At 44.0% G+C, this 24,759-nt stretch overlaps 1 protein-coding gene and 1 long non-coding RNA gene across 2 annotated transcripts in view; one reads left to right on the forward strand and one right to left on the reverse strand.

Moving 5' to 3' along the window:
- Window positions 1-24,759, reverse strand: part of LOC149443011 (uncharacterized) — a 473,108-nt gene that overhangs the window by 223,793 nt on the left and 224,556 nt on the right. The gene's annotated exons all lie outside the window — the stretch shown is intronic.
- LOC149443013 (uncharacterized) overlaps window positions 1-24,759 on the forward strand; it is a 74,940-nt gene that overhangs the window by 872 nt on the left and 49,309 nt on the right. Inside the window, 1 exon segment of the mRNA XM_089655955.1 lies at window positions 3,002-3,216. Within this exon segment, the coding sequence (XP_089512081.1) occupies window positions 3,002-3,216 (215 nt within the window).

The following is a 24,759-nucleotide window of genomic DNA, read 5'->3' on the forward strand; positions in this document are numbered from 1 at the left end:
TATAGCCAAGACTCCTTATAAAACGATCATCCTCCAAATGTATAGTAACATCACTCAAAAATAAAGAAAAGGCATGATGGTGCAGCAAGTAAGAACCATTAAAACTTTTATTTCAATCGCATCCTACTCACAAAATAAAGTGTCCACCTGACACTGGTATAGCAAACGATCAGATATACGGGATGGACGAGCCCCGTTCACCGCGGACACCTCGCCGACAGCTCCAGGGAACGTCCTGACGTCATCCAATAAGCTCCGCCCTACGCGTTTCGTCACTCTGACGTCCTCACGGAGCGGCATGGATCAAGACGTCAATGCAACCTATATATACCGCTTGCACTCTGCATGATAGTGCTTTTCAACCAATAGCGGCAATAACAACAACACACCGCTTGCACTTACGCATAGCGGCGCTTCCTGACCAATAACAGTGGCGGTGTACTAACCCACCACCACTCGTTTGGCGAGGTTACATGATATAACAGTATCAATTAGGACATATATCTTTTCCTTTATAATTATATACAACACATCATAATGAGTAAATTATAATTCAAGTAAACAATTATTAAAAAGCATATTAAAAACATTGCAAAATAAAATTTAAAATTTAAACTTATTATAGATAGGTTTGTTGATAAAGGCTATGATAAATCCTTTTTGGAGACTGAAAGAAAAATAATTGAGAACAGAGATAGAGATATACTTTTGATGGGCAGAAATATTAAGGAAAATAAAGGAGATATTGCCTTTATCTCTGATTTCAATGACCAATATAGGGATATTGAGAAGATTTTTAGAAAATACTGGCCTATACTGCTTAAAGATGAGACGTTGAAGAAAATTATTCCACATAAACCAAAGTTCATATATAGAAAAAATAAATCACTGCAGATGAAATTGGTCCACAATGTTTTAGATCCACCTAAAGAAAAAAGTTTTTTTCCTGAATTACAAGGCTTTTATAATTGTAACAAATGTAAGGCATGTAAAACAGTACATAAAGGTTCAAAGAAAAAAAGAAAGAGTTTTGCTTCAATACATACAAATAAGGAATATAAGATCAATTCATTGATTTCATGCAATTCATCCCATGTGATCTATGTTCTAGAGTGCCCATGTCGGTTACAGTACGTAGGGAGAACAGGAAGACTATTAAAAACTAGGATTGGAGAACATCTTAATAATATAAGAAAGGGATATGATAAGCATAGTGTATCCAGGCACTTTAAGATGAAACATGATAGTGACCCTAGTCTAGTTACCTTTTATGGAATAGAGAAGGTTAACAAACATTGGAGGGGACTAGACTTGATTAATGCAATATCCAAAAGGGAAACATTTTGGATACATGAATTAGATGTATTAAAACCTAATGGGTTAAACATAGATATAGATCTAAACTGCTTCCTTACTAATTTTTGATATAAAGTTGAGAGAGGTGTATATATATAGTTTAAAGTATACCAAATATATAGGATAGTTGAGAGAATAAGGGATGACATATGCATGCATATCACTAATACAAATAAAGATGAGGAAAAGGTTCTCCCTTTGAAGTGATTTATAGGGAGGTTCTCTTTAAGGGGACTTCAGTCTGGGGTATAAATATAGATATATATATAAATTTATTACTTATAATTGTGATACTATATATTAATATTGAAATTTGAGGTGGATGCATGCATATACATCTCCTTTAAGTATGAGATGTGTTGGAGTCTCCCTTTATATAATATGGTGACTATGGAATTGAGAATTATGAAGAAATACACTGGTTGACAAAGAAATATAAATGTCGGGTAATATAGAGTTTCCTTTGTAGAACTTGACATTTGGGATTTTTTAATTTATTTATATAAATTTTTCTATTTTTTTATAGTTTAATTTTGAGTTTAAATTTTATTTTGCAATGTTTTTAATATGCTTTTTAATAATTGTTTACTTGAATTATAATTTACTCATTATGATGTGTTGTATATAATTATAAAGGAAAAGATATATGTCCTAATTGATACTGTTATATCATGTAACCTCGCCAAACGAGTGGTGGTGGGTTAGTACACCGCCACTGTTATTGGTCAGGAAGCGCCGCTATGCGTAAGTGCAAGCGGTGTGTTGTTGTTATTGCCGCTATTGGTTGAAAAGCACTATCATGCAGAGTGCAAGCGGTATATATAGGTTGCATTGACGTCTTGATCCATGCCGCTCCGTGAGGACGTCAGAGTGACGAAACGCGTAGGGCGGAGCTTATTGGATGACGTCAGGACGTTCCCTGGAGCTGTCGGCGAGGTGTCCGCAGTGAACGGGGCTCGTCCATCCCGTATATCTGATCGTTTGCTATACCAGTGTCAGGTGGACACTTTATTTTGTGAGTAGGATGCGATTGAAATAAAAGTTTTAATGGTTCTTACTTGCTGCACCATCATGCCTTTTCTTTATTTTTGAGTGATGTTACTATACATTTGGAGGATGATCGTTTTATAAGGAGTCTTGGCTATACCTCAATATCACTGCAGAGTATTGTTCCTGCTATCTGGAAGTGTCTATACTATAGAGTGCTGCTTCATGATCTACTTATTCATCGCTCCCAGAGCAAACGCGCTTGTGCTGATTTATAATCTAATCAGCATTGAGCTCTGGTGAGTTTATTCCATTCATTTGGTGGTGGATAAAGCACGGTGGAATTACATGTTTAAAGAAGAAAATTTTCTGTTTTGGGGTGTTGGACATTTCTTCTATACACTTATATGCACGAAATTTATGGATTATTTTCACTGAAAAGTTTTTTGTATTTATAATGTTGGGACTTTTATACACATATTTGTGATATTAATTTTGATCTATTTTAGCGCATTCCAATTGCTGATTTTTTATATTTTACCAATATTTTGGGTTAAAGGTTTGCTGCTGGAGAGGATTGATACTATTGATTGGCGCTTTCTTTTTTTGTTTTCAGGAAATGTTTTGCAGACATGTCTAGTCTTTACACACATCAGAGATCTCACACGGGGGAGAAACCATATTCCTGCGTTGAGTGCGGGAAATGTTTTTCGGATAGATCCAGTCTTTACACTCATCAGAGATTGCACACAGGGGAGAAGCCGTACTCCTGTCCTGAGTGTGGGAAATGTTTTTCAGAGAAGTCTGATCTTGACAAACATCAGAGATCTCACACAGGGGAGAAACCGTATTCCTGTTCTGAGTGCGGGAAATGTTTTTCACAAAAGTTTCATCTTTACAGACATCAGAGATCTCACACAGGGGAGAAGCCGTATTCCTGTTCTGAGTGCGGGAAATTTTTTTCAGTGAAGTACAGTCTTTATACACATCAGCGATCTCATACAGGGGAGAAGCCGTATTCCTGTCCTGAGTGTGGGAAATTTTTTTCACAGAAGTCCCATCTTTACAAACATCACAGTTTGCACATGAGGGAGAAGCTACTTTCCACTCCTGAGTGAGGGAAATGTTCCGCACTGAAGTCCTGTCTTCCTGTACATCAGGGGTCCCACACAACCCTGGAGGTGTATTAGTGCCTTGAGTGTGGGAAATGTCTTCTAGATGAATGTTGCTAGACATCCCAGCTCTCATGTGGGGAAGAAGCACACCCTGATATACACCTCAGATATACTCCATGGCTGATCTTCATCATGGAAGAAACAGTTCATAAAGAGATCAGAGGTCTCCAAAGACATGGATGAAGTGTGGGTCCAGGTTGGTCATTGATGGCAGGAGAAGAATAAAAATGGAGTCCTGCCCTGTGATTGGCTGAGTACATTTGTGGTGGGAGATTTCACAAACACTTGGAGGTCTATTATTAATACTTTGTGGACAAATGTTCCAAGCACTCATTAGGCCCACAGTTGTAGGTGAGGATAATACTTGCATGGTGGGGGATCACTGAAGAGGTGGGTGGTAATAAAATGTCCCAATTCTAGAAGACTGACTGATGGTGTACACATGGAAGCAATGGAATTGTGTGTATACCGGGAATGAAGGAGTGATTGGTGAATGCACATATTGGGACTTTCCCGTGTCTTTCTCCATACATGTGTCTTGTATGTTTCCCGTGATACAAATGTCTGTGTATATGATCGGCACATGATGGTCTGTCTATGACAAACGTTTCATTGATCTGATCATTTCCATGGTTATTGTGGACACATTGTGATTGGTTGATGGGGGATGGAAAGCACAGAGAGCAGGAAGTAGAGCGCCATCCTTTCTATGACAATCGCTGATCATACCTCCTCTGAATTCAGTTCCTGCAGGAAGATGGATGACAATCGCTGATCGTACCTCCTCTGAATTCAGTTCCTGCAGGAAGATGGATGACAATCGCTGATCATACCTCCTCTGAATTCAGTTCCCGCAGGAAGATGGATGACAATCGCTGATCGTACCTCCTCTGAATTCAGTTCCCGCAGGAAGATGGATGACAATCGCTGATCGTACCTCCTCTGAATTCAGTTCCCGCAGGAAGACGGATGACAGTCGCTGATCGTACCTCCTCTGAATTCAGTTCCCGCAGGAAGACGGATGACAGTCGCTGATCGTACCGCCTCTGAATTCAGTTCCCGCAGGAAGATGGATGACAATCGCTGAGCGTACCTCCTCTGAATTCAGTTCCCGCAGGAAGATGGATGACAATCGCCGATCGTACCTCCTCTGAATTCAGTTCTCGCAGGAAGATGGATGACAGTCGCCGATCATACCTCCTCTGAATTCAGTTCCCGCAGGAAGATGGATGACAATCGCTGAGTGTACCTCCTCTGAATTCAGTTCCCGCAGGAAGATGGATGACAGTCGCCGATCATACCTCCTCTGAATTCAGTTCCCGCAGGAAGATGGATGACAATCGCTGAGCGTACCTCCTCTGAATTCAGTTTCTGCAGGAAGATGGATGACTGTCGCTGATCATACCTCCTCTGAATTCAGTTCTCGCAGGAAGATGGATGACAATCGCTGATCATACCTCCTCTGAATTCAGTTCCCGCAGGAAGATGGATGACAATCGCTGATCGTACCTCCTCTGAATTCAGTTCCCGCAGGAAGATGGATGACAATTGCTGATCGTACCTCCTCTGAATTCAGTTCCCGCAGGAAGATGGATGACAGTCACTGATCGTACCTCCTCTGAATTCAGTTCCTGAAGGAAGATGGATGACAAGCGCTGATCATACCTCCTCTGAATTCAGTTCCTGCAGGAAGATGGATGACAGTCACTGATCATACCTTCTCTGAATTCAGTTCCCGCAGGAAGATGGATGACAATTGCTGATTGTACCTCCTCTGAATTCAGTTCCTGCAGGAAGATGGATGACAGTCACTGATCATACCTCCTCTGAATTCAGTTCCTGAAGGAAGATGGATGACAAGCGCTGATCATACCTCCTCTGAATTCAGTTCCCGCAGGAAGATGGATGACAGTCGCTGATCGTACCTCCTCTGAATTCAGTTCCTGCAGGAAGATGGATGACAATCGCTGATCATACCTCCTCTGAATTCAGTTCCTGCAGGAAGATGGATGACAATACTCTCTAGGAGGTGTTAGGAATGACGGGTCCGGGGCTTATTCCTTACATCAGCCAGGTGACCATACTGCCATAAACCTCTACAGGAAATCTTCATGGGGGTGTTGGGGTGATAAAACACATGGGAAATCTTATATACAGTCAATGTCCACTTAGAAAGTGCAGTTCTGGGAAGTTGCAGGAACTGAGACTGAGACTTCTATCAAAAGTTCACAATGATGGTAAAAATTATTGTAGGCCCAAAATATCTATCACACTAGTAACAAAAATACAATTCCAGTATCTATCCCGCCATTTGTAGATGTTATAACTTTCACATAAACCGATTCATTTACACGGATTGGGATTTTTTTTTTAGCAAAGACAAGGAGGAGAATACACTTTGGCCAAAATTTATGACAAATTTTTTTTTTTTCGCTGGACATGTTTAGGATTTACCCCCCTTCCTCACCGCGCCTCTTTTTGATATTCTGCACTGCACTAATTCAACTGAAAATTGCGCGGTCATGCAATGCTGCTCCCAAAAGAAATGTACGTCCTTTTTTCACACAAATAGAGCTTTCTTTTGGTGGTATTTGATCCCCTGTGCACTTTTTATTTTTCGCACTACAATCAAAAAAGGAATGAAAATTTTGAAAAACATTTTTTACTTTTGGTTATAAAAAATATATAGTAAACTCAAAGTTAGTCATAAATTTAGCCCAAAATGTGTTGGTGAAAAATCCCAATAAGTGTATATTGATTGCTTTGTGTGACAGTTATAGAGTCTACAAACTATGGGATAGATAATGGAATTTACGACATTTTTTTGCTATACAGCACTGCGCTAGTTTAACTGACAATTGCGCGGTCATGAAATATGGTAAATAAATGAAATTTACGTCCTTTTTTTCACACAAATAGAGCTTTCTTTCAGTGGTATTTGATCACCTCTGCACTTTTTATTTTCGGTGCTATAAACAAAAAAAGTTGAAATTTTTTTTTTTTAAAAAAAACATTTTCTCATTTCTGTCATAAAAAAATATAAAAAAAAAAAAAATTTTCATCATAAATTTGGGCCAAAATGTTTTCTGCTACATGTTTTTGGTTAAAAATAATCCCAATAATTGTATATTGATATATTGTATATTGATTGCTTTGTGTGATAGTTATAGCGTCTACAATCTATGGGATAGATAATGGAATTTACAGCTTTTACTTTCTGACTGCCCATCACATTTCTTGAGGTGCTAAAATACCAGAGGAGTACAAACACCCCTAAATGACCCCTTTTTGGAAAGTAGACACCCTAAGCTATCTGCTGAGAGCCATATTGAGTCCATGGAAGATTTTGTTTTCCACAAGTTTTTGGAAAATTACATTTTTTTAAACCCAAAGTTGTCAATTAAATTGTATATTTCTCTCGGACAAGCCATGGGTATATGTGGAATTACACCCTAAAATACATTCTGCTACTTCTGCCGAGTATGGGGGTACCACATGTGTGAGATGTTTTGTGAGCCCAGCCACATACAGGAGCCTGAAATCCAATTACCACTTTGAAAGCCTGAAGGTGCGTAACTTCCTCATTACACTTCCTCACTACCTATCACAGTTTCGGAGGTCCTGACATGCCAGGATAGCCCCAAACCCCCACAAATGACCCCTTTTGGAAAGTAGACACCCCAAGGAATTTAAAAAAGAGGCATGGTGAGTATTTTGCAGATCTCATTTTTTCTCACAAGGTTTTGAAATATTAAAAAAGAAAACATATGTTTTTGTTGTTTTTCTTCAATTTTCAAAAACTTGTGGCAACAAATGAGATCTGCAAAATACTCACCATGCTTCTTATCAAATTCCTTGGGGTGTCTACTTTCCAAAAAGGGGTCATTTGGGGGGTTAGGTGCTATCCTGGCATTTCAGGGCCTCCGAAATTGTGATAGGTAGTCTGGAAGTGTAATGAGGAAATAAAGCCCTTTAAAAGCCTGAAGGTGCTTATTGGATTTTGGGGTCCTGTACTTGGCTAGACTGCCAAAACGTCTCTCACATGTGGTACCCCCATACTCGGGAGAAGTAGCAGAATGCATTTTGGGGCATAATTCCACATATAACAATGGCGTGTGTGAGCAGTAAATCATTTAAGTGACAATTTTGTGTAAAAAAAGTTTGTTTGTCAAACACCCTAGTGAATAAAATGGTGGGTGCTGCAATTTTTTATGTCACATAGTACTGAATTTTTTTATGTCACATTGTACTTGTGCAGCAATTTTTCAAACACAATTTTTTTTTTAAATACAGTTTTTTTACTTTTAATGCATAAAAACACAATATTTTGTACAATTATTTGGTAAAATATAAAATATGATGATATGCTGAGTAAATAGATACCAAACATGACATGCTTTAAAACTGCACATGCCCCGTGCAATGGCGACAAACTGCAAACATTTTTAATATCCATAGGTAATGCTTTAAAAACCTTTACAAGCTACCATTTTAGATTTACAGGAGGTCTAGTGTTAGAATTATTGCCCTTCATCTGACGTTCGTGGTGATACCTCACAATCATGGTGAAACCGCTGTTTCCATACTGGCACAGGGTCAACGCTCGTGAACACAGGTGCACATGTGTGCGGGGGGGAGGGGAAGAGGGTACTTTTTTTTGTAAGTTATTTTGATTTTTTTAATTATTTTTACACTGTCTCTTTCATTTTTTTTTATCACTTTTAATGCTATAACAGGGAATGCAAATATCCCCTATACCTTCAATGGGCATTGTCATAGATTCTTTTTTCAGAAATCTGGGATCTATCAGACTCTGGATATCTCCTCTGCCCTTACATTATCTAATCAAACCAATATCGGTGATCAGATGCTTTTCCCAATTTACAAATGGTGCTGTTTATATCCTGCAAAACTGAAGTAATGAAATGCTCATAGCTTCCGATTTCTTAGACTATAGAGATGATTGGCACCATTCCGGTCTCCAATCAGCTCTATGATCAGCTGGCAGAAACACCGGCTGCATTCTCACGTTCCCACGATGGCACAGGACTGCCTGAGAAGGCCGTGGAAGGCAGCGGGGGAGGGGGCCATCATATCCTGCTGTTTGTTAAAGAAATGCTGCAGCTACTTAGCCACTAGGATTGCTTTTACATGAAAACCAATCGCTGGGTGAAAAAGTGATACCTGGATGAGGCCTGCAGCTGTAGACATTTTCCTGGTATAACCATTCAAAGTACAGTGATGTACCAGTACGTTGCTGGTCCTTGTTGGGTATATATGATATGTTCTTTTTTTTTTTGTATGTAGAGTGTGGGCTGAATAAAAAAAAGAAGAAATCTCTGGCAGAAAAAGTGTGTGGTATGCCCACCATTAGAATATACCACCCTGAATCCACCCACTTCTAATGGTGGGCACACATTAGGTCACACGGTGCCACATGCCTCAATTCCAAGATTGTACAAATGTCTAAATAGTGGCACACTTGAATAAAAATTGTCCACGTATAAGTGGTACCCCATATGGAAAAATGATGACACCGAGTCCCAAACTATCTTGTCACTGCTCCCCATGTAGTCTGGGCATCCAGGGGGCTCCACGTGACTATCTTTTCCCTCATAAATCTAAAACTTATAAGTATAGCCTGTTGTCCTCTCACAGGTCTTCTACATCTTGACCCCATATCTGCCACGCTTGCTGGGGAGAAATTGTTTGAATGCAAGGCGGCCAGAAAAATGAATGAGGGACTCATCAACGCAGATGTTTGCTGGGGAGTATAGACATCTGCAAATTTTTGGTTGAGGTGATTTATGAGGGGCTGAATTTTGTAGAGCCGGTCAAATTCAGGGTCACCCCAAGGATGACAGAGTGTATTGTTGTTGAAATGCATAAAATACATTATACTCTCATATCTATGCCTGGCCATGGCAGCAGAGAACACGGCATATGATGAATCGGGTCTGCGGACCAATACAACTGCAATTCATTTCTTTTAGTATTGCCCATGTTAGGGGTTAGGCCCAAAAAAATTTTTAATTCGGAAACCGTAATGGGTTTCCATGCGAATGGTCTGGCAAGGTTTGAATTTGGGTTGGTGGCGATAAATTGTTGTGCATTAAAATAGCTTTGATCCACAATCAATGCATACAGATATTCTGTGAAAAACAGCTCCAAAAAATCAAGGGGAGGAGTTAAATTTGCTGTTTCCACCTGAATTCTGGGTTGGGCAGTAAAAGGGGGAAGTACAGGTGCTGCAATCGGGATTTGCAAGCACATCTGGAAGGATACTTGGGATTCTACGGGTCTGTCTGTAAATTCTTGGTGGCTGCGGGACAATATTTGTGCTCACCACCACACCAGCTTGTACTGCACTTATGAGACTTGCCACGTCACCAAGTGATACTGAAGTGCTGGTATGTGAAAGACCAGGATGTACTAGGCCGCTGGTGCTCACCAGTTAACCAAAAGGTAGCGTGGCACTAGTACTGGCACTCTGCTGCATATGAGAGTCATCAAATTTTACCGGCAAGTGATAACAGAGATCAGGCCTGATTCTGCCAACAGTGTGGTTTTGTGTGCAATGTATCAGTGATGGTGACCTACTGACACTGCACTTGCTGGGGGAGAAGGGGGGGTAAGCGTAGGGGCTAAATGCAGGTGCTGGCAGGTGCCGGGGCTGATCCAGCTAACGCTGCGTTTTTGGGGACACTATACTAATGTGGACGCTGGTATAGTGCTGATCTGATCATATATAGATCCGTTCAGACACTATACTAGCAATGGAGGTTTATTGTGTATGAGCGTCTTCCTGGCAATCAAGGGGTTAAATGTGATTACTGGCGTATTGACGGGCAATCTGAAGCTATCTGGGAGGGGCGTGAAAACCACAGAAGCGCGAATCACGTATATATATGTGACTTTTTGCACACCTGTGCTGCCTGTAGCAGTATTTCTGCTATAGGGCGGTCAGGAAGCGGTTTGTTACAGCGCTGCATTTCTTTAACTGACAATTGCGCAGTCATGCAACGCTGCACCAAAATGAAATTTACGTCATTTTTTCCTGACAAATTGAGCTTTATTTTGGTGGTATTCTATTGCCTGTGCTGTTTTTATTTTTTGCACTATGAAAAAAAAGGTCTATTTTGAGAAAAAAAACAATATTTTGGACTTTTTGCTATAAAACATGTCTAGTAAAAAAATGTAAAAATCAAATTTTGTCATAAATTTTGTCCAAAATGTATTCTGCTCCTTGTCTTTGCTAAAAAAAAATCCCAATACGTGTAAATTAATTGGTTTACGTGAAAGTTATAGTGTTTACAAATGGCGGTATAGATACTGGATTTTTTCACATTTTAATAATAACAATAGCTGCGATCAGCGACTTATGGCGGCAATCAGCGACTTATGGCGGGACTGCGACGGACATTCTGACACTGGGGGGGGGGGAACTGACTTGTGATCACTGACATCCCCAGTGACATCAATACAGTGATCAGTGCAAAAAAAAAAAAGCACTGACACTGTACTAATGGCATTGGGAGGAAGGGGTCAACATGTTTAGGCAATCAAAGGGTTAACTGTGTGAGGGGAGTGTTTTATTAGTGGGTGGGGGGGGTGTTCTTCACAGGAACACACTGATCAGGAAATCTGAAAGCTGCTCTCCAGAACAGTGTGCTGGAAACTGACAGGGAGGATTGAAAACAAAGCAGCCTTCCTCCCTGCCAATGTAATCACTGGCCGGGTCCTGATGATTGACACCCGTGGCCACGATCGGTGCCGCAGGTAGGACGGTTGCATGCTGCACACGGCCCCTAGCAAGTAAACAGGATGCCGGTTATAAACGTGATCCTGCGCACAGGGGCCGCTTTGTGGCAGTATATGTACTGTGGGCCGTCCCCTAGTGGAGGGATCACTGATAATCCCATACACTGCCACTGGACTAATGACACTGGCTGGGAAGGGGTTAACATGTAGGACCATGAAGAGGATCCATGTGTGTAATTATGTGTCACGTGTGTACAGTGTGCTGCCATTACTAACTCATCTCTCATTATACATTCTGCTGATCCAACAATATTATCCCCATGAACCCCAATGCAGCATTCCCAATATGTCATTATTTATTATATGGGGATATATATATATATACACAGACTATATGACCTCCTCATGTATATATTACACTGCCCTGCGTTTCTTACAGCTTTAATGCCGGTGAATGTTTCTAATGTCTCTTACTATACCTCTTGATGTGTAATGTATTGTTGCTTGTGTGAGCATGTTGTGATGTCACCTTTGTCCCGCCTCCTTTCCCGGGACTGCCCAACCCAAGTGGGAGGGTCCAACCTCTGTCCCAGGGTATATATAGAAGAGGATTGTCATTGCCAAGTCAGCTCTGATGAAGAAGGGACTGCCTTCGAAACGCGTCAGCCTGACTCTGAGAACCTTCCCTCGTGTTTAGACTCGGCTGGTCTCTGATTGGTCAAGTCTCACTAAGGACTTTACACGCTTCTTATACTTCTCTGTTTGTGAGGATATTTTCACATCCAATAAAATCACATTTTACTGAGGTAATGCGCAAGGTTGGTGCGCTTTTTGTTTCGCTTTACAGTATTGGTGGGGCTTCCCCAGCCTTGTTTAGAGCCGCACAACCTTTGATGCCTTGGTGGGGAATTTCTTCAAGTTCCGGGTCCATCTATCCACCCTTGTTCTGGGCCATAGAGGGCAGGAGGGGTTGTTTTGTGTTTACACCCGCAGTACCATTACTCCAGTCACTTTCCGGGTCGTTACCATCCCCCATTATTATCATCACTGTCCCAGCCCTTTCCATCTGTGCGAGGAGCTGAGTCTCCACCTCCTCATTAACACTGGGAGGCCTATAACAAACTCCAATGATGACCTTTGTAGTACCGCCCCCCATGTGCAGTTCCACCCATAATACTTCAGCCTCATCACACTCTCCATCAACTAGGTCCTCTTTCACACTCGCTCTGAGATCACTTCTCACATAGAGACAGACACCACCACCCTTCCTATTTCCCCCGTCTCTCCGAAAGAGAACCTAGCCAGGAATATGAATGGCCCAGTCATGTGAGGAATGAAGCCAAGATTCAGCAATACCAATTCAATCCTAGTTCTCTTCATGCACCAAACCTTCCAACTCACCTATTGTGCTGGGCACACTTCTGGTATTGGGGAACAAACACTTTCATTCACTGACACCTTGTTCATTCTCCGACACCTTGTCCATTCACCGCCACCTTGTTCATTCACCGACACCTTGTCCATTCACTGACACCTTGTTCACTCACCGACACCTTGTCCATTCACCGACGCTTTGTCCATTCACTAACACCTTGTTCATTCACGGATACCTTGTTCACTCGCCGACACCTTGTCCATTCACTGACGCCTTGTTCATTCACTGACACCTTGTCCATTTACGGATACCTTGTCCATTCACCGACACCTTGTTCATTCACCGACACGTTGTCCATTCATCGACACCTTGTCCATTCACTGACGCTTCGTTCATTCACTGACACCTTGTTCATTCACGGATACCTTGTCCATTCACTGACGCCTTTTTTCATTCACTGACACCTTGTCCATTCACTGACGCCTTTTTTCATTCACTAACACCTTGTCCATTCACCGACGCCTTGTCCATTCACTGACGCCTTTTTTCATTCACTGACACCTTGTTCACACGGATTTTGTGTATTTTTTATTTTCATACAGATGGTACCAATTCCACTGGTTGTTTGTAACATGGGAACCTTCGTACCATCTGCCATAGCCCTCCCCCCATCTTTCCCCATTCCACCCCCCAATAAGTACTGACCCGTCTGATCTGTCTACCCCGTTATAATTGAATTCTCCCTCCCCCTCCATCCTAGTTTATATACTCCTCCAGCCTTCCCATAAACCCCTCCCCCAGCACAGCAGACCCCCTTCCATGTAGGTGCAAACCATCTCTAGTATAAAGGCTGCACCCCAATGAAAAGTCAGCCCAGTGCTCTAGGTCAGGACTCCATTTTTATTCTTGGGGACCTCTGATCTCCTTAGGAACTGTTTGTTCCATGATGAAGATCAGCCATGGAGTATATCTGAGGTGTATATCAGGGTGTGCTTCTTCCCCACATGAGAGCTGGGATGTCCAGCAACATTCATCTAGAAGACATTTCCCACACTCAAGGCACTAATACACCTCCAGGGTTGTGTGGGATCCCTGATGTACATGAAAACAGGACTTCAGTGAAGAACATTTCTCTCACTCAGGACAGGAAAGTGGCTTCTCTGTTTGAGATCTCTGATGTCTGTAAAGACTGGACTTCTGTGAAAAACATTTCCCGCACTCAGGACAGGAATACGGCTTCTCCCCTGTGTGAGATCTCTGATGTGAGTAAAGATAGGACTTCTTTGAAAAACATTTCCCGCACTCGGGACAGGAATACGGCTTCTCCCCTGTGTGAGATCTTTGATGTGTGTAAAGACTGGACTTCAGTGAAAAATATTTCCCGCACTCAGGACAGGAATACGGCTTCTCCCCCGTGTGAGATCTCTGATGTGAGTAAAGATTGGACTTCAATGAAAAACATTTCCTGCACTCAGGACAGGAATACGGCTTCTCCCCTGTGTGAGATCTCTGATGTGTGTGAAGACCGGACTTCTCTGAAAAACATTTCCCGCACTCAGGGCAAGAATACGGCTTCTCCCCTGTGTGAGATCTCTGATGTACGTAAAGATTGGACTTCTTTGAAAAACATTTCCTGCACTCGGGACAGGAATACGGCTTCTCCCCTGTGTGAGATCTCTGATGTGTGGAAAGACTGGACTTCTGTAAAAAACATTTCCCGCACTCAGGACAGGAATACTGCTTCTCCCCTGTGTGAGATCTCTGATGTGTGGAAAGGTTGGACTTGTCTGAAAAACATTTCCCGCACTCGGAACAGTGATACGGCTGCACCATTGTGTGCAATCTCTGATGTATGTAAATATGGGACTCCGTTGAAAAACATTTCCCGCACTCAAGACAAGAATACGGCTGCTCCCCATGATGATGAGAGCGCTGATGTGTGTGAAGACTGCCCTTGTCTGAAAAACATTTCCTGCACTCGGAACAGGGATATGGCTGCTCCCCCGTGTGAGATCTCTTATGTGTGTAAAGATAGCACTTTGATGAAAAACATTTCCCACACTCAGGACAGGAATACGGCTTCTCCCCCGTGTGAGATCTCTGATGTTTTTGCAGACTAGACTTCTTTAAAAAACATTTCCTGCACTCAGGACAGGAATACTTCCCCCCAGTGTGAGATCTGTGATGTGTGTACAGATGCGACTTCTGTGAAAAACATTTCCCACACTCAGGACAGGAATACGGCTTCTCCCCCGTGTGAGTTCTCTGATGTCTGTTAAGCCTCTCCTTCAGTAAAAAACATTTCCCGCACTCAGGACAGGAATATGGTTTTTCCCCCGTGTGAGATCTCTGATGTTTGTAAAGACTGGACTTATATAAAAAACATTTCCCACACTCAGAACAGGAATGTGGCTTCTCCCCCGTGTGAGATCTTTTATGCACATTAAGCTTTGATTTACGCAGGAAACACTTCCCGCACTCAGTACAGGAGAAGCTCTTCCCTGTTGGAAGGCCGGCCCGGTCCCGCACAGTCTGAGGTTCCTCAGGATACGAGGAATCCGATGGTCCATCTACACTGGGTGGTGCCGGATGGACATTGGAGGGAGCCGGGTTTTCTCCTGGACTATACTGTGTGATGTCCTCATCTTCTACTTTCCAATCTGGAGACAAAGTGAGACAATCCTCGGAGGTTTTCCTCATCTCCCGGCCATGGACTAAAATACAAAGACAAAGAGGATTACTAGACAGGAGCTGATTGGTTCCCCCAAACCAGGACTGGCTGAGCATCACCAGAGGTCAGAGAGTGAGGATGGGGGAGAACAACTATGTCCCGCTGGGAGAAAATGGGTGTAACAAAAGAGAATCCATGTTATGTGTATATATAAGAGTGGGTGGAGAGCAGAAGACAGGAGTATGTAATGTACAACATAGAGTATATAGTGCAGGGGTCAGGAGTATGTAATGTACAACATAGAGTATATAGTGCAGGGGTCAGGAGTATGTAATGTACAACATAGAGTATATAGTGCAGGGGTCAGGAGTATGTAATGTACAATATACAGTGTAAGGGTCAGGACTCATAATATTGGTATTCAGTATTAAGTGGAACATTAATTGTTTACTGTAGACAAGTTGCAGAGATCCCACACCGCTGCCTCCCATCTCCTGAGACTGCACTCAGTGACTTGGGTCTGAGACACTACAGACATATCCCTCCACCCGGCACAGCCAGCAGACCACAGAGCAAGGAACCCTGGGAGAAATGATCGGTCAGAGATCTTACTAGACCCGGGCATGGGGCAGAAGACCCAAAGCACACACCCCAGGTGCCTAGGTCTAGTAACGCTTATGGTGAAATGAACATTTTGCTGCCAGCTGAACCCCAGAACCTCCATAAATCCAGTCTAGAGACATAAATTGTGTCTGCAGCACAGAGAAGGAAGATTATCCGAGAGAAATCCAGGAATACAGGACGGGGAACACAGCTCAGGAAAGTGACCAGGGGATTACAGGCTGATATCACCCAGTCCCCGCCCTACTCTGGACCAATCAGTGAGCAGTATGGGTGGAGGAATGGATTTAGTGTTCATGACCCACCTGTGCTGATCTCTGTAGGAGTGTCCTCCTCTATAAATGTCCCCGTTATTCCATCCTCCTCCATAGACTGCTGATCATCCCTCACATACGCCTCTTCTTCTTCTGCTTTCACCTCAAATTCTATATCGATTGGATCTCCACTCTAAATCAAGGAAATGAGAGAAAATATCATCTGTAAAATGTAAGATTTATGATTGTGACATCACACACAAAATCCACACATTGTCTCCCTTCACAGAAGCAGATCACATGTGATATGTGGGTACATTTCCCCTAAATACCGCATGCCATCCTGAAACTGTCCATTTCCTATCCCGTGTTGCGGTATTGACCACAAACACTGAACACGCTCAGTAAATACGGCATGAACAGGCGTTACATTCACAGAAGGAAATAAAGAATGAAATGCATGCGGTCATTAATTAGTGGTGGAGACATGCGGCATTCAGGAAATGTGTACTGCTTGGTAAAGAGTGGGCGGCCGCTGGCATCCTTAACAACCAGTAAACAACATGGTTGTTAGGGAGCGAGCGGCCACCACGTCCTAACCAATCGATAAATCTAAAAAAAAAGAATTACCGGCAATGAAATATTAAGAAAATGGCGTGGGGTCCCCCCCTTTGGGGGGTCTAGTATGGATTTTGAGGGGGACCCCTTGCCAAAATGAAAGAAATACATACCAGACCCCTATCTGAGCATGCAGCCCAGCAGGTCAGGAATGGGGGGGAGTGCAAGCGACCCCCCATCCTTAAACATACCAGGCCACGTGCCCTTAACATGCAGTGGATGCTCTGGGGCAGGGGGGCTTTGCTCCCCCAGAGCACCTTGTCCATGTTGATGGGGACAAGCGATTTTTCCCCACAACCCAGGCTAGTGGCTGTGGGGGTTTGCAGGCAGAGAACTTACAAAATGTAACAAGGGGGCCCTCAGATCCCTCACCCCATGTGAATGAGTATGGTGTACATGGTACCCCTAATTATTCACCCCCAAAAAAGTATTCTGTTAAAGACAGCAGGCAGTTTTTGACAAGTCCTTTATTAAAAAAGCAAAACTAAAGCAAAATGTCCCCCCGGTGTAGATCCATCATCAATCACGATGCTCGCTGTCACCGCTGACTCGGAAAGAAAAGCTCCGCTCCCAATGAAGACTCCCCTCTGTCTGACAGCTCTGCTGCCTCCTGCCACTAAATATACTAAGGGACGGTGCCACTCGGTGATGTCACTGACCGGGGCATGTTGTATTGGTGATGTCACTGACCGGGGCATGTTGTATTGGTGACGTCACTGACCGGGGCATGTTGTATTGGTCATGTCACTGACCGGGGCATGTTGTATTGGTCATGTCACTGACCGGGGCATGTTGTATTGGTGATGTCACTGACCGGGGCATGTTGTATTGGTGATGTCACTGACCGGGGCATGTTGTATTGGTGACGTCACTGACCGGGGCATGTTGTATTGGTGACGTCACTGACCGGGGCATGTTGTATTGGTGATGTCACTGACCGGGGCATGTTATATTGGTGATGTCACAAGAGGGCAAGGCCACCCAGTGATGTCACAGGTCCTTAGTTTATTTAGAAATGGGAGGCAGCGGAGCTGTCAGATGGCAGGAGTGGAGCTTTGTTTTTTCTTCCAGTCAGCGATGACAGCGAGTATTGTGATTGGATCATCGATGGATCTACATCAGGGGGACATTTTTCTTTATTTTTGTTTTGTGAAAAATTACTTCCAGTGTTTTCTTAAACTACATTTTTTTTTTGGTGAATGAATAGGGGTACTATGTACTCTATACTCATTCACATAGTGGGGGGGCCTGGATCTGGGGGCCTCCTTGTTAAAGGTGGCTTCTAGATTCCAATAAGCCCCCCACCCACACCCACTGCCCAGGGTTGTGGGGAAGGAACCCTTGTCCCCATCGACATGGGGACAAGGTGTTTTTGGGGAGGCAGAGCGCACCTGCCCTGAAGCACCCACCTCATGTTCAGGGTATGTGGTCTGATATGGTTCAGGAGGAAGGTGGGCACTCACTAAGGGTCTGGTATTGATTTTGGAGGGGACCCCACGCCATTATTTTTATAATTTTGGCATCGGGTTCCCCTCAAAATTCATACCAGACCTGTCACAGCCATCAGCGGAGAACCTGTCGGCCATCCGCTCCTTGTTTACTGGTTGTTGGGGACACTGGCGGCTGCCTTTTCCTTAACAACAAGCTATTTACAAGTGTTGCTATGGACACCAGTGGTAAATTACCCGCAGGATTCACTACTAAAAAACAGAATGCAGCATCTTACTACATACTGGGATACGGGAAGATACCGCTTTGTGATTGGAGCCCATAGTCTCTACAAGTCCATGTTCTAGATTCTCCATCCCACCAACCTTGTAATAGTGAGGGATGGTGTGACCTTCTTGTGTGGAATCCCAGGAATACAGAGGACGGGGACATCTCTCTGGTGGGTTCCTGTAGCTGGATGACTCCACCATGGTGTCCTGGTACAGATCTTTGTGTTCTTTTAGAAGCTCTGACTCCTCCATCCCCCCATCCTCATCTTTTATCTCTTCTTTAACCTCAACTTTAGGATCTCTCAGGTTTCCACTCTGAATATATAATAAAAATGACATCAATGGTAACAATGCAGATAATGTACAGATCCTAATGATACTATCAGTGATTGTTCCTCATCTACCTGATGATGGTGAGGGATGGTGTGACCTTCCTGTGTGGAATCCCGGGAATACAGAGGACGGGGACATCTCTCTGGTGGGTTCCTGGTATTAGGTGGCTCCATCATATCCTTGTGTCCTTCTGAAAACTCCTCCATCACTCCATACTCCTCATCCTCCTCTTTATACTCTTCTTTAACATCAATATTCTCATCCCCGAGGATTCCACTCTGAAAGATATAATAAAACATTCATTGTAACAAACATGCTGTGTATAAATCACAACTACCAATAATTGTCATCATCTACCTGATGATGGTGAGGGATGGTGTGACCTTCCTGTGTGGAATCCCGGGAATACAGAGGACGGGGACATCTCTCTGGTGGGTTCCCATGACTGGATCCATCTGTAGGAAACACACACACTGACTGAATCCATTGTTTCTATGTGTTTATCAGATGATGGGGGATCTAGGTGGATCCTCCGTACTGCTCTCTCCTTTACAATAAAGTCTCCTCTTACCCGGTGATGTGAGGGGCGGCTGATTGTCCATCATGACGTCCTTGTAGAGATCCTTGTGTCCTTCTAAATACTCCCACTCCTCCATGGAGAAATAGACAGTGACACCCTGACACCTTATAGGAACCTGACACACACAATGATACAGTCACCATCCAGACACATCCCTTGTCTGTTACTGGAGAATGTCCCAGAATTCCCGGCACCGCTCACCTCTCCTGTCAGCAGCTCAGTGATCTCTCTGGTGACTTCTAGAATCTTCTTCTTCTTTCTCTCTTCTATCAGGGAGGGAGGTGGAGGCAATGTGATGTCATATGATCTCCAGACTTCACAGGAGGAAAACTCTACATCTGAACACAAAGAGTCACATCAAATGATATTCCCAGAATCCTCCTCACCTCTCCATTTTACTAGAGCCCCACTTCAGGCTGAGGTATAATTCCCCCCCACAGGACCCCCACACTACGCAGGGTATAGGCTTGTTGCAGCATTCTGATGTCATTACATACAACGCAGGACCAACAGTCCCACTTTACATGTGAGGATACCAAGGGGCCCCACATCCTAAGAGCATCAGGGAAAAAGCCAGATGGAGGGACATTGGGAGGAGGAGCTGTGAGGTCAGTGTGATGTCATAGGATTCTCTGACTCTGGATGGAGGGACATTGGGGGGAGGAGCTGTGAGGTCAGTGTGATGTCATAGGATTCTCTGACTCTGGATGGAGGGACATTGGGAGGAGGAGCTGTGAGGTCAGTGTGATGTCATAGGATTCTCTGACTCTGGATGGAGGAACATTGGGAGGAGGAGCTGTGAGGTCAGTGTGATGTCATAGGATTCTCTGACTCTGGATGGAGGGACATTGGGAGGAGGAGCTGTGAGGTCAGTGTGATGTCATAGGATTCTCTGACTCTGGATGGAGGGACATTGGGGGGAGGAGCTGTGAGGTCAGTGTGATGTCATAGGACATATAGACTCTGGATGGAGGGACATTGGGAGGAGGAGCTGTGAGGTCAGTGTGATGTCATAGGATTCTCTGACTCTGGATGGAGGGACATTGGGAGGAGGAGCTGTGAGGTCAGTGTGATGTCATAGGATTCTCTGACTCTGGATGGAGGGACATTGGGAGGAGGAGCTTTGGGGGGGGGGCGCTCTGTGAGGTTTCTGTACATTGCTCCCAGGTGCACCCCATTTCTCCAAACATGAAAGATGAACTTTGTCTTTGGGCTTTGCCAGGACACATCATATTTCTCAGATCTCCGTGTTCTCCGGAGACTTTATTGATCACATTGTAGGATGAATATCTGAGACTGGGATCATTATGGAGAAATATGCTTTCAGGACATTTTTATTATTATTATTATACAGGATTTATGGCGCCAACAGTTTGCTCAGCGCTTTACAATGTATTGGGAGACAATACAGCAACAATACAGTTCAATACAAGAGGGTTTGGAGGGTCCTGATCCTTGGAGCTTACAATCTAAGAGGGAGGCGCTAGTGGTACAAAAGGTAGTAACTGTCGGGGATGGACTGGTAGGAGGAGTAGAAGATTCCAGTATTAGCTGAGGGCAGGATAGGCTTCCCTGAAGAGATCGGTTTTCAGAGATAGCCTAAAAGTGAGCAGAGCAGGCGATAGTCTGATAAAATGGGGTAGAGAGTTCCAGAGGATGGGTGAAGCTCTGGAAAAGTCTTGGAGCTGAGCATGGGAGGAGGAGACAAGGGAGCTAAAGAGCAGGAGGTCATGCAAGGAGCGGAGAGGACGGTTTGGGTGATATTTGGAGACAAGATCGGTGTTATTGTTAGTGTTTTGAATTTTATCTGTTGGGCAATGGGAAGCCAGTGGAGGGATTGGCAGAGAGGAGTGGAGGACACTGAATGGAGGCCAGTGGAGGGATTGGCAGAGAGGAGTGGAGGACACTAAGTGGAATTGGGGAGAAGGATTGGCAGAGAGGGGTGGAGGACACTGAATGGAGACCAGTGAAGGGATTGGCAGAGAGGGGAGGACATTGAATGGAGGCCAGTGGAGAGATTGGCAGAGAGGGGTGGAGGACACTGAATGGAGGCCAGTGGAGGGATTGGCAGAGAGGGGTGGGAGGACACTGAGAACGGTTAGTAAGGTGGATGAGTCTGGCAGCAGCATTCATGATAGACTGAAGAGGGGATAGCCTGCGATGAGGTCGGCCAATGAGGAGGGAGTTACAATAGTCAAGGCGAGATATAACAAGGGAGTGAATAAGTTGCTTAGTGGTTTCCGAGGTTAGGAACGGTCGTATCTTGGAGATGTTGCGGAGGTGAAGTCTACAAGATTTGGACAGCGATTGGATTTGGCGGTGAAAGGACAGATGGGAGTCTAGGATTACACCTAGTACCCTGGCATGAGGGGAGGGACTGATGGGTGTATTATTACTTTTGATGGAGAAGTCAGGGGAGGGGGCACAGGCTGGGGGGAATACTAAGAACTCAGTTTTGGAAAGATTGAGTTTGAGGAAGTGGAGTGACATCCATGCCGATATGTCACTTAGTAGGTTAGTAATGCGAGAGGAGACTGAAGGGGTGAGGTGAGGAGGAGACTGAAGGGGTGAGGTGAGGAGGAGACTGAAGGGGCGAGGTGAGGAAGAGACTGAAGGGGTGAGGTGAGGAGGAGACTGAAGGGGTGAGGTGAGGAGGAGACTGAAGGGGTGAGGTGAGGGGTAGAAAGATAGATTTGTGTCATCAGCATAGAGATGGTACTTAAAGCCATGGGAGTTTATCAAGTGACCAAGGGAGGAGGTGTAGATGGAGAAGAGAAGGGGTCCAAGGACAGAACCTTGAGGGACCCCTATAGAGAGAGGGAGTGGAGAGGGGGAGAGAGAGTTATAGGTAACGCTGAAGGAGCGCTGTGATAGGTAGGAGGAGAACCAGGAGAGAAGAGATGACCAGGACTGGATGACAAGGTATTGATGATAGTGACAAAGTCGTCTTGTTTGGCAACATGGAGGGAAGAATTGTATGTGAAGAAAGCAGATTTATATTGGGTGAATGCTTGCTGGGATTTAAACATACATAAAATAGTGAAGCGCTATATAAACCAAATCCTAATCATAAATAAAAATTCATACTTAATTGTGCAAAATGTGTCAACATATTAGTGCTCAGTGATAAAAATGACCCGCAAACGGGATAAACTATCCTTAATGTGACACCACTACAAAAAGAATATATAGAAATAAATGAAGTTCAAGTGATATAAAGAAATATATATCGAATGCATTAACAATATATTTTACAAAACTAATAACCACTCAATATTAAATGACATCAGAATGTGAATCAATGCAGAAAAAACCATCCGTGAATATTCAAAATATAAAGTCCATGCAAGTGAAACTGTCAAATGGTGATCTTCACTCTGGTGAATAAATCCTCAGATGACAGCAATGCCTTCTCACCTCCACACACTGACCACACAGGGCCAAAGGCTAGTAACCTCCTGTGTACCAGATCCTCATAAATATGCTCCTCATCCAGGGACCACAGGATAAATGGGGACTCCTCCCAAGCGTACCTTATCCACTCCACCTCCCCTCCAGGACATATAAGTGAGACACAGAAAGATCCTTCCATAGTGCAGTATTGTTTATTATAAGAATGGATACAAGTTATATTGCATCACGTGTAATTCCCAGACACATCAGCCTGTCACCACATCCTATGGGTGTACTGCATGGTATCTGGGGAAAGCAATATGGCCGCTGCGTCCGGACATGCGTCACCTCGTAACCAGAAATGGCGTACCGACGTGTTGCGTCACTTGTATCGGTACACAATTTCCGGTTACGAGGTGATGCATGTCCCTGGATGAGGAGCATATTTATGAGGATCTGGTACACAGGAGGTTACTAGCCTTTGGCCCTGTGTGGTCAGTGTGTGGAGGTGAGCAGCATTGCTGACATCTGAGGATTTATTCACCAGAGTGAAGATCACCTTTTGACAGTTTCACTTGCATGGACTATGACTATGGAGGAAGAGGACAGACATGATTATGGTATAAAAGGACAGACATGACTATGGAGGAAGAGGACAGACATGACTATGGAGGAAGAGGACAGACATGATGGGGGGTTACTGGGTGTAAATAGAACATAACATCTTATTACCTCCTCTGCTGCCACTTCAAGCCACGTCTCCTCTCTACTTCCTGCCTGTATCTGACATCACTTCCTGTCTACCATAGAGACTTCCTGTCAGTACCTAACATCACGTCCTGTCTGTGCCTGACATCACTTCCTGTCTGTCTTCCATAGAGACTTCCTGTGTGGGTAGAAGTGAGATCCCCACCTTGTGGAGCTCATAGGAACTGCAGCCCTGAGAAGCGTCTGGTAGTGTGACCCCGGCCTTGTGCTGGGTGTGTATGGACTGTAGATTCTTATAGAGGGGTCACCTCCACCCCCACCAAGGGGGACAGAAATATATGACTGCCTAGTCCAGCCTTTCTCAGTCAGGGTTCCTCCAAAGGTTTCTCGGGGCTCCTTCAGCAATGAACAATTCCTGTCTCTTAGTAACAAATGGCATCAATGATCTGTAAAATCCATTTCTTGGAATACATCACAGGACACGAAGCATCTTTATAAATCCTTCCTAACACTGTTATGCCCACCTACAGGTGATCGGACATTGGCAAACAATAGACAGGACGTCCCCTTGTAGAGCAGATCTCCGACATAGGAAAGGTTTGTAGCAAGCCATAGCCCATAACAGGAGGGGACGGATCTCTGGGATTCCTGAGGGACTCCAAGAAATGGATTTTACAGGTAACCCACAAAATGTCATTTTCTTTGTCGCACATCACAGGACACAGAACATCTTTTACATTCCTTACTAACAGGGATGTCCCACCTAGAACATGAGGGGAGGACAACAAGCCAACAGGTCCCAAAAACAACCAGAAATAGGAAAGAACCTCATGCAGCAGCCTGCAAAAACCAATGTGTCCAAAGGGAAGAGTCCTTAGTGACTCCAACATCCACCTGGTAACATCATAAAGAGTGCACCGAAGACCAGGTAGAGGCTTCACCAACATGATACACTGAAGGTAGGTAGTGTCATCCCTTATAAAGGGGAACCTGTCCTTTCATACTGGAAACTGGAGCAACAAGCCGACAAATTCAGGGAATAAACGTAGACATGGAAGCTGTGTGATCCTTCTATTCGGTCCTCAGGAGCCACAAAGAGAAATCCTGTTGCCAAATTGCGGCTGTCAACTACAGGTAACCTGATAGACAAACAAATACCCAACGTGATAAAAACCTATTCCCCCAGTTACTGAGCCTGAGGGCAAAGGG

Source organism: Staurois parvus, unplaced genomic scaffold (genome assembly GCF_062004578.1).
Source record: "Staurois parvus isolate SC_StPar_1 unplaced genomic scaffold, SC_StPar_1.0 ptg000879l, whole genome shotgun sequence".
In the NCBI taxonomy this organism is placed as follows: domain Eukaryota; kingdom Metazoa; phylum Chordata; class Amphibia; order Anura; family Ranidae; genus Staurois; species Staurois parvus.